At 46.7% G+C, this 15417-nt stretch overlaps 1 protein-coding gene across 1 annotated transcript in view; it reads left to right on the top strand.

Annotated features, from left to right (window-relative positions):
- Positions 1 to 1033: 1033 nt before the first annotated feature.
- Positions 1034 to 15417, top strand: part of Arhgap31 (Rho GTPase activating protein 31) — a 108513-nt gene continuing 94129 nt past the window's right edge. Inside the window, exon 1 of the mRNA XM_090345903.1 lies at positions 1034 to 1133. Within this exon, the coding sequence (XP_090202029.1) occupies positions 1034 to 1133 (100 nt within the window). The remainder of the gene's footprint in view (positions 1134 to 15417) is intronic.

The raw sequence follows: 15417 nt of genomic DNA, 5'->3' as shown, positions 1-15417 counted from the left end.
AGGACGGGATGGACCCGGCGGGTGCGCCGGTGCGCGCGCGCGCCCCGTCCCGCGCGCTCCCTGCGGAACGCCCTCTCGTAGGGGAGCCCGCGGCCGGGCAGGAAGCGGCGGGGCGGCTGCGGGTGCCCGCCACCCCACCCCAACCCCACCCCCTGGGAGAGCGGCGATTTCCTCCGGGGCGGCCCCGAGCTGTCTCTCTCCAGAGGCGCAGGCTGGCCTCCAGAGAGCTCCGTCCCGCCCCAGCCCGCACTCCTCAACCCACCCACCTACTTCCTCCCGCTCCGCACACTCCAGCTCCCGGCCGGCCAAAACTTTCCACCCTCCGCCCCCCTCCCCGAGCTAACTTCCTTCCAGCGTTTCCTGAGCTGGATGATCTTCGGATTCGTAAGACAGGAAAAAAAAAAAGAAGAAGAAGAAGAAGAAGAGGAGAGAGGAGAGGAGGCGTGAGGGCGGGCAAAAGAGACAGGATGCTGGCTTCTGGCGTTGGCAAAGCCGTCTGAAGAGCAGACCGGCGGGGCCCAGGGCAGGAGGACGTCGCGCAGCCCCCGGGGCTGTCCCCTCGCCCCGCGCTCCTCTCCGGGACACCCGCCGAGGCGGACGGGAGGAAGGAACGGCCCCCGAGACTGAAGACTTCGCATCGGAGCCTCTGGAAGTCCCGGGGAGTCCCGGTGAGGAAGTGACACCTCCCCGGGGCGAGCGGCCTCGGGCTCTGCACGGCACGGCGCGGGCGCCCTCTCCCCAGAGGGCGCACACCGCCCTGGGTGGATCGCAGGCTCGGTGGGCTCCGGGCCGTGCGCGCCCCGCCGCCGCCGCCGCGCCCTGACCCGCGTGCGCGTGGGGAAGCCCTCCAGCCAGAAGCCGCCCCGCGGGGGGATCCGTGCGCCCGGCCCCCGGCGGTGATCCATGCGGACCCCCGGCGCCACGCTGCCGTCGGCGATCTGACAGCCCCCCGACCCTCTCCCCGAGACCATCGTCCACGTGGAGCCGAGCTGAGGGAGGACGAGGACGGAGGGGCAGCCTCTGGGACTAACTCATGAAGAACAAGGGTGCCAAGCAGAAGTTGAAACGAAAGGGAGCCAGCGGTGCGTTCGGCTGTGACCTCACGGAGTACCTGGAGAGCTCGGGACAGGATGGTAGGGTGCCTCTCGCCGTCCCGTCCCCCCCTCCCCTCTCCTTTTTGTTTGAGGCAGCGATGGATTCTCCTGGGGTGTGTGGGATACAGTTCTCCTCCGGTTAATGTATTCCAGGCCGGTGCGCTCGTTCTCGGGCTTGCTTTCCTCCTTCTTCGGGTTGAGGGCACGCGCACAGTGGTGTAGGTGGGACGGGCAGTGCCACCCCGACATCCAGCGGCTTGTCAGTTCTCGCGTGGCTCAGCGAAATCGATCTTAGCAAGTGTCTTTGACAAGTTGAACGGGTCCACTGCGGGCCTCCCGAGGCTCCGTCCTAAACCTGGGGTGCTGGAAGGGAGGGGTGAGTTGGGACGTGTGGCAGGGTGCTTCGCAGCGCGCGCGCACCGCGGTGACCGCCTGAGCTGCCCCTCCGGAGTCATCCGTTCACACCCTTCCCCGTGAACGTGCTGGAGGGCAGGGGGGGCGGGGGTGGAGGGGGATCCTGGCCGGGAGGAGTGGTTGCACAAACATTTTCTGAATTTCTGAGCCGGTGCCAAATATACAGCGGACCCCTGTCCCCGCCCCAGACCCTTTTACCTTGTCTTGGCCTTCAATCTACCATTTGCTACGTGAGGCAAGATGTGTGCGTGCGTGTGTGTGCGTGTGTGTGTGTGTGTGTGTGTGTGTGTAAAAGGTCAGAGGGCCTCGATTTTTTAAATAGTTCAGGGTTCATCAGAGAAAAAGGAGAATGTCTCAGTTTTCAAGGTCAGCTTGGGGAAAAAAAAAGAAAGAAAACCAGAATCCAGCCTCCCCCTCCGTGGAGACAATTTAAACATTGGTGGGGGAAGAAAGAAAACTGTCTCACATACAATAACCGCGTTTGAGGTTTGAAGTTTTTGAATCATAGGAAAGTTGGGGAAATTGAGCATTAAATGACTCCTTTTGTAAGGTTGACTAGTCCTGCACTTACCCATGACAAAAAGGCCTTGTCTTCCCAAGCTTCAGGGAGAGAGAAAATAGCCCTTCATATGGCCTGTGTGTTTATATATAGATAGATACAACAAAGGGAAAACTTACAGGCTGGGTAACTGTGCAGAATAATTCTGCCTCTGGGAAAGCAATCTGAAAAGAAAAAAAAAGCATTCCATGTGTCCCTATCAAATATGCATCTCAAAAAAGAGTTGCAGTGCTTTTGTTTTGCTTCCCTTTTTTTTGAAGACTCAGCACCCCTGGTAATTTGCAGTGGTGTGATGTTCCTGTGGTATTCCTGGGAGTGCTGTGTCATTAGGACGAATGCCTTTGCATTTTAGAGAGTGGGCAACCGCAGGTTTATAAACTGCCTCTTTGAAATGGAAGCATAACTGAAGTTATTATTCATTGAATTCTTCCCTAACAATCAGAGTGGTCGACTTGGAATTAAAAATAATAACTTGGGTTGAGCTCTTTTGCGTGTAAGGGTATTCCATCAATGTGCTTGAACTACTGTAGTAGAAAGTTTCAAAAAAAATGTTTCTCTCCTGTTTTCTCAGGGGTCTTCAGGGTACCATCCAGGTACACTAGAGTTGCCTTCTGCCATGTTTTTCTGGGCCCTCACACCAGAGCTATGAGAATTGCATAATGTGGTTATGCCAGCCCTGCCGGAGTCTTACAAAATCTTAAATCATGGTGGAATCTATAGTTCTCTGAAGATCCTGCAGAAGTACCCTTCTTTAACCTGCTCTGTATTTTGGGGCTTCTGTGTATTTCCTTTAGAAGGAAAAATGTAAAAGCAAGGGAACTACTGCTTGAGAAAAAAGTGGTGCCCTAAGCATAGCTGGAGTGATGGATTGATGGCCTAGCATGTACAAGTTTCTGGATTTGAGCCCCAGCATGAGATCAAAGAGAAGCCAGAAGCCAGTGCTGGAAGAGAAGCCCAGAGATGTAAATTGCCCTGTCTTGGGTGATATAGTTAATGGTGAAGGCTGCAGAGGGCCTTGAGTTTGTAGACTGCTGTGTCTCTCTCTATGGCTCCTATGTTGAAGCCAACATTCTCTTCTAATGATTTTTTCCCCTTAAATTGAAAGCAGGCAGCTCTGTTCTAGGCCTAGCAACCTTTTCAAGATTGGATATAGCTGAATAGAGTTTAGCTTCAAAATAAGATCTGCTTCATGGTCTGCATGCCCTTACCATGCTAAGTGGAAATTAGGCATGCATGGTAAGGCATAGTACAAATGAGAGTAATTGAAATTGCTTTTTCTCCCATAGTTAAAGTCATAGGATAGTTTTCCCATATTTTTGCTATAGTATAACAACGATAAAGGAAGTCAGTGTTAATGTTTTTTTTGGTGTGTGTGTGTGTGTTTTTTTCCCTAGTCTCAATCTAGCGTTCTCATGGCCTTTTGCAGAGCATGCATTAGTAAGTAAGACCTGGATTCTATTTCTAGGGAGAAAAAAAATTAAGCAAAGACTTTGGAAGAACATTCCAGAATGTTGTGAGTAACAAGTTGGAATGATAACCAGGGGGCTAAGAGGGGGCTTTTCCAGATTCAGATGGTGGTCACTGAGCTTTGGGGATTAAGGGAATAGCAAGGGAGGTTGGTAGAGCCAAGGGAAGACAGTTCAAGTTTGGGAGCTCAAAGGCAGGGAAAGATCAGAGAAAGGGGGGAACAGAAAGCCCCTGTGCTTGTAGAGGGGGAAGAAAGCCCCAAGCTTCCAGGCAGGGCAAAGTGGGTGGCATTTGGCTGTGTTTGGGCCATCTGAGTATGAAGAAGTTACTGCCTTCAGCGGATGCACTCTAGGCATACAGAGGCAGAGAACAGAGGATGTGTGTTAGCTACATCTGCTATCTGCTGCACCTACTCCTGCTACCTTCTGTTGGACAAATTTGATGGGATGGAGTGTACGAGTAAAAAAGCTTTATTTGGTGTAGAGTAAATATTGCTTCAGGGCCAGTTGTCATCCTTAGTCTTTGGGAAGCTAAAAAAAATGGCTTTAGAAATGTGTGCCTGTGCATGTGCACATACACACACAGTTATGCAAGTTTTGCAGACATCTATAGAGATGCCAGTTTCAGATCCTAGTTTCATCATCTAGCAGCATGTAAGCCTGATTTAAAGGGACAACTCCCCCACCCCCACACCTCCATTGTATCAATGCTGGTGATCAAACCCAGGGCTTTCTGCATGCTAGGCAAGCATCTGCTACTGAGACACACCTCTTCTTTAATCCCTTTTCTGTGGCCTGATGAGAGCGGCCCAGCAGGACATATAAAGTGCTTCCTTGGAAGACTCTTTCACTTCCTTTCTGCACGGTACCCTAACCCCCAGCTTCCCCCTGGGAACCAGCTAGCTTTCTCTTCCTGTCTGGGAGAAGAGAGGGAGAAGATTCATCCCTTCATTAGTGCTAATGTTAAAAAGAATATAGTTTCCTTTCTATTCTTTTTGTTGTGTTTGTGTGTGTGGCCATATTGGGGCTTGAACTCGGGATCTTGCCCTCTCTTTACATGCTCAGGGCAGGAACTCCACCACTTGTGTCATGACTCCAGTTTGGAATTTTGCTTGTTAATTGGAGATGGAATCTTGCAGACTTTAATGCCCAAGTTGGTTGAATTTCAGGCTTACGGGTCTCAGCTTTCTGAGTAGCTAAAAATCATAGGAATAACCCACTCTTTTTTTACTTTCTTCTACTGTGTAAAAAAAGCGGGGGGGGGTGGCTTTTCTTGCAGCTGTGTGATTAAGAATCACATCATATTGTTGACTGTGGTGGGGTGAGTATGGGCAAAAGTCTTCTGAGGCTGGAGTCCATCTCTGATCATTTCTTATCTCCCTCAATGAACTGACTGTTCTATGCTTTCCAGCAGAGCTTGGAGACACTGAGACCAGGAAACAAGTTAGAGACTATTAAAAGGCAAACTGTCCTCTTCCTCCAGATTGGCCAAGGACTTTCTCACGGTTCTGAGCCATCTCTGTTCATTTGTAGCTACACCATGGTAAAAAAGCAACATTGCCCAGTGGCATTCTCCATGATGGTAACACATCGCAATCACCTGGAATGTTCGGGGGGGGGGGGGGGGGGGGGGAGGAAATGTTGCCACCCAGGTTCTCCTCAGAGCAGGTAGATCCAAATCTAATTGGAAAGAAGGAGGAAGGGAGGAGAATCACTGCAGAATGTGGGTTTTCAAACCCTGTTTTCCCAGATAGACAGCCTTGGCCACTCCAGTACTCCATTGTATCTCAGTGTAGCTCTGAGAGAGAGAGACAGAGAGGGAGGGAGGGGGAGAGAGACAGACAGAGAACAGGCAGGCAGGCAGAGATATAGATAGAGACATGATGGCACATGCCTGTGATCTCAGTTACTTTGGAGAAAGCTGTTATGGGATTGTAGGACAAGGCTAATGTTTGCAAAGACTCTGAGAAATGACTAAAGCAAAAAGGGCTAGAAGTGTGTCTCAAATAGTAGATCACCTGTCTAGCAAGTGCAAGATGATTCAGTCCCTAGTATTACTATCACAAATAAATACACAAGCATATACCCTATTACGTATATGTTTAAGTATAACACACACACACACACACACACACACACACACACACACATAAGTATTTAATTTGAGAGATGACAGAAGGTTCCTAACAAGTAAATAAATGTGTCATGAGTGACTCATACCTGTAATTCTACCTACTTAGGAAGCTGCTATCTGAGGATTGCAGTTCAGTGCCAGCCCAGGCACAGGAATCTAAGATATTCTTAATCTCCAATTCACACCTGAACTGTGTGTGCGCCGCTCGTGCGCGCGTGCACACACACACACACACACACACACACACACACACAGACCAGTACTAACCTTGATGAGAATGATCCTATTATTTCAAAGGTCAAAATATGACAATGGAAATTTTTAGATATAGCTCTATTGCATTTCTTAGGCTAAAAGATCACATTATTTCATTTAGCCATTTCATTGTTTATTTTGTTTATTCAACTCAATAAACAATAATATTTATTAAGATACAGTGTTAGGCACTGTAAGAGAAAGAAAATATGGGCCCTAGATTTGGGAAATGTATTGGGCTGTGTGCAGTGACACCCACTGCCTGCCATCCCAGCTACTTGAGAGGTGAGGATTAGGGGAAATCATTGTTTAAGAACATCCGGGGGCAAAAAATTAGCTAGACTCCATCTTGACTGATAGTTGCACTTGGTGGAGATAACAGTCCAGACTGGCCTGAGCCCAAATGTATTCTAAAACTAGCAAAAGCAAAATGGGCCGGGGGTGTGGCTCAAGAGGTAGAGTGTCTACCTTCCAAGGGCAAGGCCCTGAGTTCAACCCCTAGTCGCACCACAAAAAAGAAAAGGTAAAAAAAAAAATAATGTGCAGTCAGGAGACTAATGGCTCATTTCACTTTGAAGTTAGCAAGGGGGAAAATGCAAAAACTTTGATCTATGATTACATATATCAGATACTCAAACATAGACTGGAACAAGGGCTTATCAGCGAAGGGAAATGTTTTTCTCTTCAAGATAAGATTCTATGGGGAATGGAGTACAAAGGCAGAAGTATTCTCTGTGGCTTGGTTGTTTTCTTTTCAGCATCTTGGCTAGGATGTCATGGTTTTACCCCTTCCTTGGCTCATTCCTCATCCTGTGGGTCTCAGCTTTGGAAAGTTCTGGAAACCATCCCTGGTCCAAGTTAGATGCCTTTGCTGGGACTCCCATTTGGACTGCTGGAAGCTCACTGCCAAGGATAGAATCAAAACTTTGCTTGTTCCCTGCTGAGCAGCCCTGAAAGAAGTTACTTAACTTCTCTGGAGCCTGTTTCTTGTCTTATGACATAGGGATATTGGGATTGATATGTACTACTAAATGAGATAATAGAGGAAAGCTTTTCCTATCATGATGCACAAGAATCATCCAACCACGATCTCCATGACTACATGAAGCTTTGGTGAAATAACTAATGAATGTAGACGTGAGTTGCAGGGATATTAATCAACACCCAGAGAGATAAGAGCAGAATTGCTTGCCATACTGGTGGAGAGGTCAGTTTGCAAGGATTCCCCAGATCTGCTGTGAGTGGAACATCAGTGTATAGGTGTGAAAAAGTGAAATGTCAATCTGAAACTCAGAAGAGCGGACACAGCTGGTTACCGTTGGGCCCCAGAGAACCAAGAAACGGTTCCATTCCTGGGTGCATGGATGGTGGAAATGGCTTAGGAACCTTGTGGCTTGGCTGATGGAAGCTTTCCCACCTCTAACTCCTAGAGTGGAACAGGAAGAGTCAGGAGATGAGGATACAGATTTAAAATCTGAGTTCGGCTGCAACTGCATTGTAGGTCTGGGTATGAAAAATACCTTCTTCTGTGTACCACAGCCTCCCTTCTGCCTATTGATCAAACCTTGATCAGGATTCTCTTGACCACAGAGACAGCTGCAATCTTCCTTCTCTGTGTACCTGCCCTGGTATCCATCCACTCAGTTGCCTTCCAGCTTCAGGGAGCCCAGACATGAATGCCACTGAACAAACTCACTCCCTGTATCCCCTGCTGGACCTGTCTGCCCAGCACAGACCCATCTGCTGGGAAAGGAGAACTGAAGGGGTAGTCTTAGAAAACACACTAAAAGTAAGAGCACACTTTCCCATAAATGAGTCCCTATGCAGTGGGCAAACACACCCAGGAGAGCTGTGGTATTTGGTGTGTTGTTTTGTGCTCCTCCCTGCCTTAATTCCTTATCGGTGGGCTAATGTGGGAACCTTTTCTGCAGGTGTGTGTGTGTGTGTGTGTGTGTGTGTGTGTGTGTGTGTGTGTGTGTGTGTAGGAGGGGAAGTTAGCTGATCAAGAATCATGTGCTATGGGTACTTTGTTCCCTCCCTGTGCAAAGCCTCCCCAGACTTGTTTGGCTGAAGGTGGTTCTGTGGAATTGGTAGGCAAAAGGGGCTGGAAAGATTCAGGCTGGGATGCAAACAGTCACACGCTCCCCCCCTTTGCTACTAGATACTGTAACTCATGTTTCTGGAACAAAGCAATGATAGAACTCTCTGGTTGGGGCTACCTATTGCTCATCCCCTCCAGAACACACTGTGAGTTCACCCTGGACTCTGGGTCTCAGGACTCTTATTTCCTTCTAGTGATTCCTCCAGACTAATCTTGTGACCAAGAGCTAGGCTTGTTTCCCATTCACTACTGGCATTTAAATTAAATGGAGAATCGTCCCACTTCTTCCTACCTTTCCCGATTGATGTTCCTTTGGCTTATCTATTTCTCTGCTTTGTTTCTCTCTCTGCCCCAGACACAAATGATATACTTGAGTTGAGCTGATGGGAATGTTTCTTCCTCTAGGGGCTGCCCTTTAGTACTGGATTAAGTAGGCCACAGTCTGCAAAAAAGTCAGGAGTGTGGAGAGCAAACCATGTCTGTCTCCCTGTTGAGTTTTCTCCCCAGGGTGCAATTCTAGCTTAGGCTTGTAGAGCTGCTGGGAGAGCCTGATGCCAGTGCTTGTAATCCTAGCTACTTAGGAGGCTGAGATCTGAGGGTCATGGTTTGTAGCCACCCTAGGCAGGAAAGTCTATGAGACTTTTATCTCCAGTTACCCATCCAAAAGAAGGATGTGGAAGCTGGGTGAGGTGGCTTAAGCCTGTAATTTTAGCTACTCAGAAGGCTGAGATCTGAGGATTGTAGCTCAAAGCCAGCCCAGGCACTAAAGACTGTAAGACTCCTATCTCCAATTAACTACTAGAAAACTGGAAGTGGCACTGTGGCTCCAGGGTAGGACAGTAGCCAGGAGCTGAAGAGCTCAGGGACAATGCCCAGGCCCAGAGTTTCAATCCCCACGACCAACAAAAAAAAAAGTACAAGGCCCTGAGCTCAAGCCCTGGTACTGGCATGGTCATGTACACATGCATACGCATACACACACACACACACACACACACACACACACACACACACAGAGGAAAGAAGGGAGGAGCACTGGGAAGAAATGAGGTGTGTGTGTGTGTGTGTGTGTGTGTGTGTGTGTGTATTTCCCTTAAAACAAGTTTTGAGAGAGAAAGATGAGAACCTGGGGCTGCTAGGTGGTTGAAAAGAGGAAGAGAATAGAGAAATCTAAGAGGAGACACGGGAGAAAGGAAGGCTAGCTCCCAATTCACATCTTTTTGCTCCTTATCAGTAGTAAGAGTTATTATTGAGGTTGATTGCTTTACACATAAAATGCCCTATTTTCATCACCTCTAAGAATTAGGTATTTTACAAAGGAGAACACTGAGGTTCCACTGGTGAAAGCATTTACCAAGGTTACCAGAGGGAAAAGGCAGGATTTAATCCAGCTCTGACACCCAAGATCCTGGTCTTCAGGAATCACATCCCCCAGATGTTTCATTCTTACTTGCTTTATCATTTCTGCTCTCTCAAAGAAAGAACCCTATGAATTTCTCTCCTTTTCTTTGTTCTCCCTTAGGCTATTCGGGCAATTCCTAACAACTGACGTTTGTATAAGACTTTGCCCTCTTCAAGGTGCTTTGTGCACCAACACACACACACACACACACACACACACACACACACACACACTTATCTAAAACCATTAGTTTCAAGTCCAGCAAGATAGATGGCTTCTTCACTCCCAAATCCTTCCTGCCTGCTTCACAGAACACTTTTTTCTCTAGACTATCCATGGCCTGGAAGCCTGAGGTATCTAATTTGTTTCTGTTCTGTCTGCTGCTTGGTTCTCTAACTGGCATCGGTGGTACACATGGATGTAAGCTAGGCTGAAAGCAGTGGTATTTGGCACTGCAAGTAGGCTTGATTGCCAGCTTTGTTCGTCTGTGGGTGAGCCTGTGGCAGGCACTGGTCAGTAGCCTCCCTGAGCCGTTTTCTCCTGAGCAAACCTGAGATGGAGCAGAGCTCTTCTAGGAGGCTCAGGATGGGAACTTGCACATGTTCTAGGTTACCAGGACTCCAAATCTGCTTTGTGGAAATCCAGAGTTCTGGAGTGGGGGAGGGGATCTCAGCTGTTCCCCATAGGCACTAACTCAGGCTTTGCATAGAACTCCCCAAAATACTGCTTTTCTTTTTCTAGCACCTCACCAGCCAGGCACTCCTTAGTATGAACCACATTCTTGGCAGGGACTTAGAACCAACTAAGTTTCTGGGATTGAGTCTCAGGCACTCTTTGTTCCAGTTCAAGTTTGGCTGATGTGAATTAGGCCTGTGACCATGCCCATGGCTTAAATCAAGCCTAGACTATCCTTGGTGTTCCCCCTTCCATCTCTAGGGGGAGAGGGTCGAATGTCACACTCCAACATATACCAGCTCACTACTACAAATACTAGAATGTAGTTTGACATTAAAGCTATGATTATGGAAAGCAGAAATGGCTTTATAGTCATTGAAATGATGTCTTCATAATTCTTTCCTAGGCTCTTCACAGTTTTGATCTAAAATCATTGTGTGTGTGTGTGTGTGTGTGTGTGTGTGTGTGTGTGTGTGTGTGTGTGTGTGTGTGTGTACTGAGGCTTGCATTCAGAGCCTGGGTGCTGTCTCTTAGCTTATTGCTCACAGCTGACACTCTACCATTTCAGCCATCTGGTTAACTGTACATAAGAGACCCACAGACTTTACTGCTGGGACTGTCTTCAAACCGTCCGTGATCCTCAGATCTCAGTCTTCCAAGCAGCTGAGAATACAGGTGTGAGCCATCAGCTCCTGTCTACAACTATCTTATAAACGGCTTTCAATTCAGTGCAATAAGTATTTAAAGGAACACTAAAGCTCTAGTCCCTGTTGGGATTTTAAAAATCTTCTCCATGGCCTAGAGGGTTCACAAGACAAGAACAGCTAACAAATGTATGAAAAAGAAAGAGGAAGGATGAGAGGATGCATAAAAGTGAGGGATGCTAACATCTAAAGCATCCCAGTGAAGGGAAGAGACAGAGTGGGTTGTTCATAGCAGGGACAATCAATAGAACAGATCATCTGACTGTGAGGAAGGTCCCAAGAATGGAGTGAGAGGCGGGCGGTTTCTAGAGACAGGAAACCACAGTTTTGCCTCACACTCAGAATTGTCCACACCCTCCTGAAGCCTAGGGCAGGGGATGCTACAACTCTGGAAAGGTAGCAGAGGATGGACAGATGTTGGGCTGGGAGTGAGGAAGAACCTAGTGGGGATAACACATGCCTATCTTCAGGGATAGGGAAGTGAGCCTGCCCTCAGGAGAGGACAGAGCAGCTAGTAATAACAAGAATGACCCTTGGTGTGGCTGGTTACGGCTGTATCTGAGTCCTGCCCCAGCACAGAAGAGATAGTCTATTAAAAGATAAAAAATTTTTTAAATGATACTGAAAGTACTGAGTGTCCTGGTTCACTCCTGCAGTCCCAGCTCTCAGGAGACAGAGGCAGGAGGATTTTGAATTCAAGGACAGCCCGGGTTTACACAGTGAAACTGAATCCGAAAAGAGTTCAGTGACCATCTCATTTTGTTTCTTGATTAAATACAGTATAGCCTCTTCCCGCAATCCATGTGTGGAAAGTTCTGTCTCCATTATATTAGTGAGGACCTAAAGAAGAATCAAATTATATCTATTCAATGTTTACTCTGTTCATTTTCTATTATCCTTAAGTAGTTGTGCCAAAGGGTTTCACTTCACCATGTCAGTTTGTGAGTACAATGCATCTTGATCCAGGTCCCTTCTGTCATTCTCTCTCATCACATCTAGCCCCACCCATCCCCTCAATATTTAATTCTCCTTTCATGGCTCTGTCTGCCGTGGACCCAAATAGCTCTGCTCTCAGTAAAATGCAGTCTCATATGCAGAGCTCCATTGTGCATTTACAGGTAAGTCAGTAGGATTTAGTTCAACTTTAATAACATGTACAATAGAGTTCCCTTCCCCAGTTTTTCAAAGTAAAATACATAGGTTCCAAAAGACCACACTGAAAACAGAGAGAATCCGTTACCAAAGTTGCCCCTTCCACCACTTCTTCCCCATCTGTTTCCTGCCTGCTGAGTATTATTAGGAAACAATGATGTCAGCTCTTCCATGTAAATCCACACCTCCCCTCTTGCCCCTCCCCTACAATGCATATTTTTGTTCCTTTTTCTGGCTTTTGTCTGCGCTGGTCTGCGAGGGACTTATGCTTTGGGCCCTGGTGGTTGGCTTTCTTTCTTTTAGAGTTAGTTTTAGCTATTTAAGTTTCATTATGCCCTTCAAAGTGTCTACACTCCTTTGGGTCCTTATTTGGACAATCTTTTGTTGTTTGTCTAATAGAATGTGGGCCTGGTATTATTACGGAAGAACCATGTTGCTTTCTGGAACGCTATTACTGAAAGCAAGTTGCTTGAGTCTGCTAAGAGCTGAGGACATAAGTCCTGCTCCGGGGCCCTGCAGGGCTAGATGAATACTGTGGCTGACCTGGGCACTGAGCCTGTAGCTTAAGGTCAGATAAACATACCATTGCCAAGTTATGTGTGTTTCTCCATCCAAAGCTGGACTTCCCAATGGGGCACAATTTCCACAGTCCCTTTTCTTTACCTCCCTTAAAGACAATTGGGTTTTAGAATGGAAGGGAGTGGGTTCTCTGGGGATGGTGGAAGTTTTGATCTCTAGGTCTTAAGAATTCTGATTCTCTGGGCCAGAAGCATGGCCTAGTGGTAGCATGACCTAGTGATAGTGTGCTTACCTAGCATGCACGAAGCCCTGGATTCGATTCTCAGGAGCCACATACACAGAAAAAGACGGAAGTGGTGCTGTGGCTCAGGTGGTAGGGTGCTCACCTTGAGAAAAAACTGTCTAAGGACAGTGCCCAGGCCCTGAGTTGAAGCCCCAGGACTGGTGGGGAAAAAAAAAAGAATTCTGATTCTCACTGGGTACCAATGGCTCACACCTGTAATCCTAGCTACTCAGGAGGCTGAGATCTGCGGATGTGGTTCAAAGCCAGCTGGGGCATGAAAGTGCTTGAGACGTTTATCTCCAATTAGCCAGCAGAAAACCGAAAGTGGTGTTGTGGCTCAGCACGGTAGAGCACGAGCCTTAAGCTGAAGAGCTCAGGGAAAGTGCCCAGGCCTAAAGTTCAAACCCCACAATCGACAGAAAGTAAGAAAAATCTGCTCAAACCCCACAATCGACAAAAAATACGAAAAATCTGCTTCTCTCCCCTTTCCGCCATGACTGTAGTGGAGCATGAGCTCACTAGGTGCTGGTGGCTACTTGGGAGGCTGAGATCTGAGGATCATTATTTGGTCTGAAACCAACCTGGACAGAAAAGTCCATGAGATTCATATCTCCAATTCACCATGGAAAATCTGGAAATGGACCTGACTCAAATGATAGAACACTAGCCTTGAGGAAAAGCAGCCTAAGGACAGCACCCAGGCCCTGAGTTCAAGCCCCAGGACTGATACACACACACACACACACGCACGCACTCACACACGCATGCACACACGGACATGTGCACAGACACGCACACACAGTGTACATTTTCCTTTTAAGTTTAAATTTTGAAATAAAGCAATAATATCCAAATTTACTATGTACTCTTAGAGATAACTCTTTAAAATTCCAAATAACTCTTTGAAAATCCATTTTGGATTCCTAGAAACAAATTAAAGAGTGCTTGAAATGATGATTTGTATAGGTCTCTTGATCACTTGTCTGGGTCCACAGAGGAGACACGTGATTATGCTGAAGGGACTCTATAGTTTCAGGGCTGCAGACTGTAAAGTTCTATGGCTTGTAATGCCCCTTTCCCCAGAGAGTCTTACCCTGTTGGGTTGGGTGAGAAGCCCCACTTTTAAGATGTGCTTTGGGGGATTCTGTTATCTTCATCTGCAGATCTTAGAGAAACATCCCTAGCTTCATAAGAAGCAGCAGTTAAATGAAAGAACATGACTTGTCTTTTACTGAGTGTGCTCTGACTTTCTGCCACTTATTGTCTATTTAGTGTGTCAGTATTGGGCCTTGAAGTCAGGCATGGGTGTTGTTCCTTAGCTTTTTCACTTAAGGCTGGCACTCTATCACTTGAGCCATAGCTCCATTTTCTAGTTCTTTCCTTTCTCTCAGTTTCTCGCTTTTCTATCTTTGCCTTTCCCTTTCTCTCTTTCTATTTCTCCTTCCTTCCTTTCTTCCTTCCATCCCTCCCTCCTTCCTTCCTTCCTTTTCTTTTCTTAGAATGTTACAGAGAATCTCACAGACTTTCTTGCCTGGGCTGGCTTTGAACTTCAATTCCTTTATCCAGCCATCTGCGTCACTAGCACCCAGACCTCATTATGCATTTAATGTTGGCCAAAACATCAATGGTAATCGTGAAATCTTTTTACTTTTTAAACCAGAAAACAAATCTTTTAGGATTATTATGAAAATAGATTTCTGGAATCCCTGAAGTTTTCATTCTTACGATAGGGGGAGTCTAATTGCTTTCCTGCCTTAACCGGCACAGGGTAGTATTGTTTATTTTGCTGTCAGACTGCCTTGATTCAAATCCCAACACTACCACAAGCAAGGTTTGGAAAAAAAGACAAGCTACAAAAGCTTTCTGCCTGTGTTTCCTCATTATGATAATTATAGGATTTATGACACAGGGTTTCTATGAACATCAAACGCACTAGTGCTCTGTGGCTTAGTGCCTTCCCATAGGTGCTAACCAACCACAGTGATGATTTCCTTGGTGATTGGAAAGTTCACCCTGTTTCAGCCTCACTATCAGAGTGTGGGACCTGAGATACGGAAATTAAGAGCTCAGAATGCATGTTTGAAGGCTGTCAAAGAACTAAATGGACTTCCTCTTTTTAAAAATGTTTATATACCCAGAATCATTTCTTACATGAAAATGATGGCTTTAAGATTTTTAATCTGTTGATAAATATATCTGGGGTGGGACTGTGGCAGACTTTTCAAAGTTTCACATTTCTTCAGGAACCGGAAAAAGAAAAGAATCTAAAACCAAAACAGGAAAGAAAAGGCAAAGGCAGTGTGTATATGAATGGGGAGTGACATAGCCTTTACCAGGCCATCACTGTAGTGACTGCCATCCCAGCCTTGTGGTGTCTATCTGTGTGGTAGGAGGGTTTCAGATCTGAAAGACAAGCCAGTCCACCAATGACAGAGCAGTAACGTATTCCTGGGCATGTGACATCTCACTTGCACTGACTGAGTCATAACTGTTTCTTGAAGGCAGACTGAATGAGTGGGAGAATCTTAGGTCTCTGTGCTCCATTTTTTAAAACATACTCTTTTTATTTATTTTATGGTACTGGGAATGGAACTCAGGGCCTTACACTTACCACTGGAACCATACCTAGTCTCTTTTTGAGTTTTGTTTGTTTTCCAAA

Source organism: Megascapheus bottae, chromosome 1 (assembly GCF_031878675.1).
Source record: "Megascapheus bottae isolate mThoBot1 chromosome 1, mThoBot2.hap1, whole genome shotgun sequence".
Classification (NCBI taxonomy): domain Eukaryota; kingdom Metazoa; phylum Chordata; class Mammalia; order Rodentia; family Geomyidae; genus Megascapheus; species Megascapheus bottae.
Note: the sequence above shows the minus strand (reverse complement) of the source record. Positions and strands in the feature narration are given on the sequence as shown.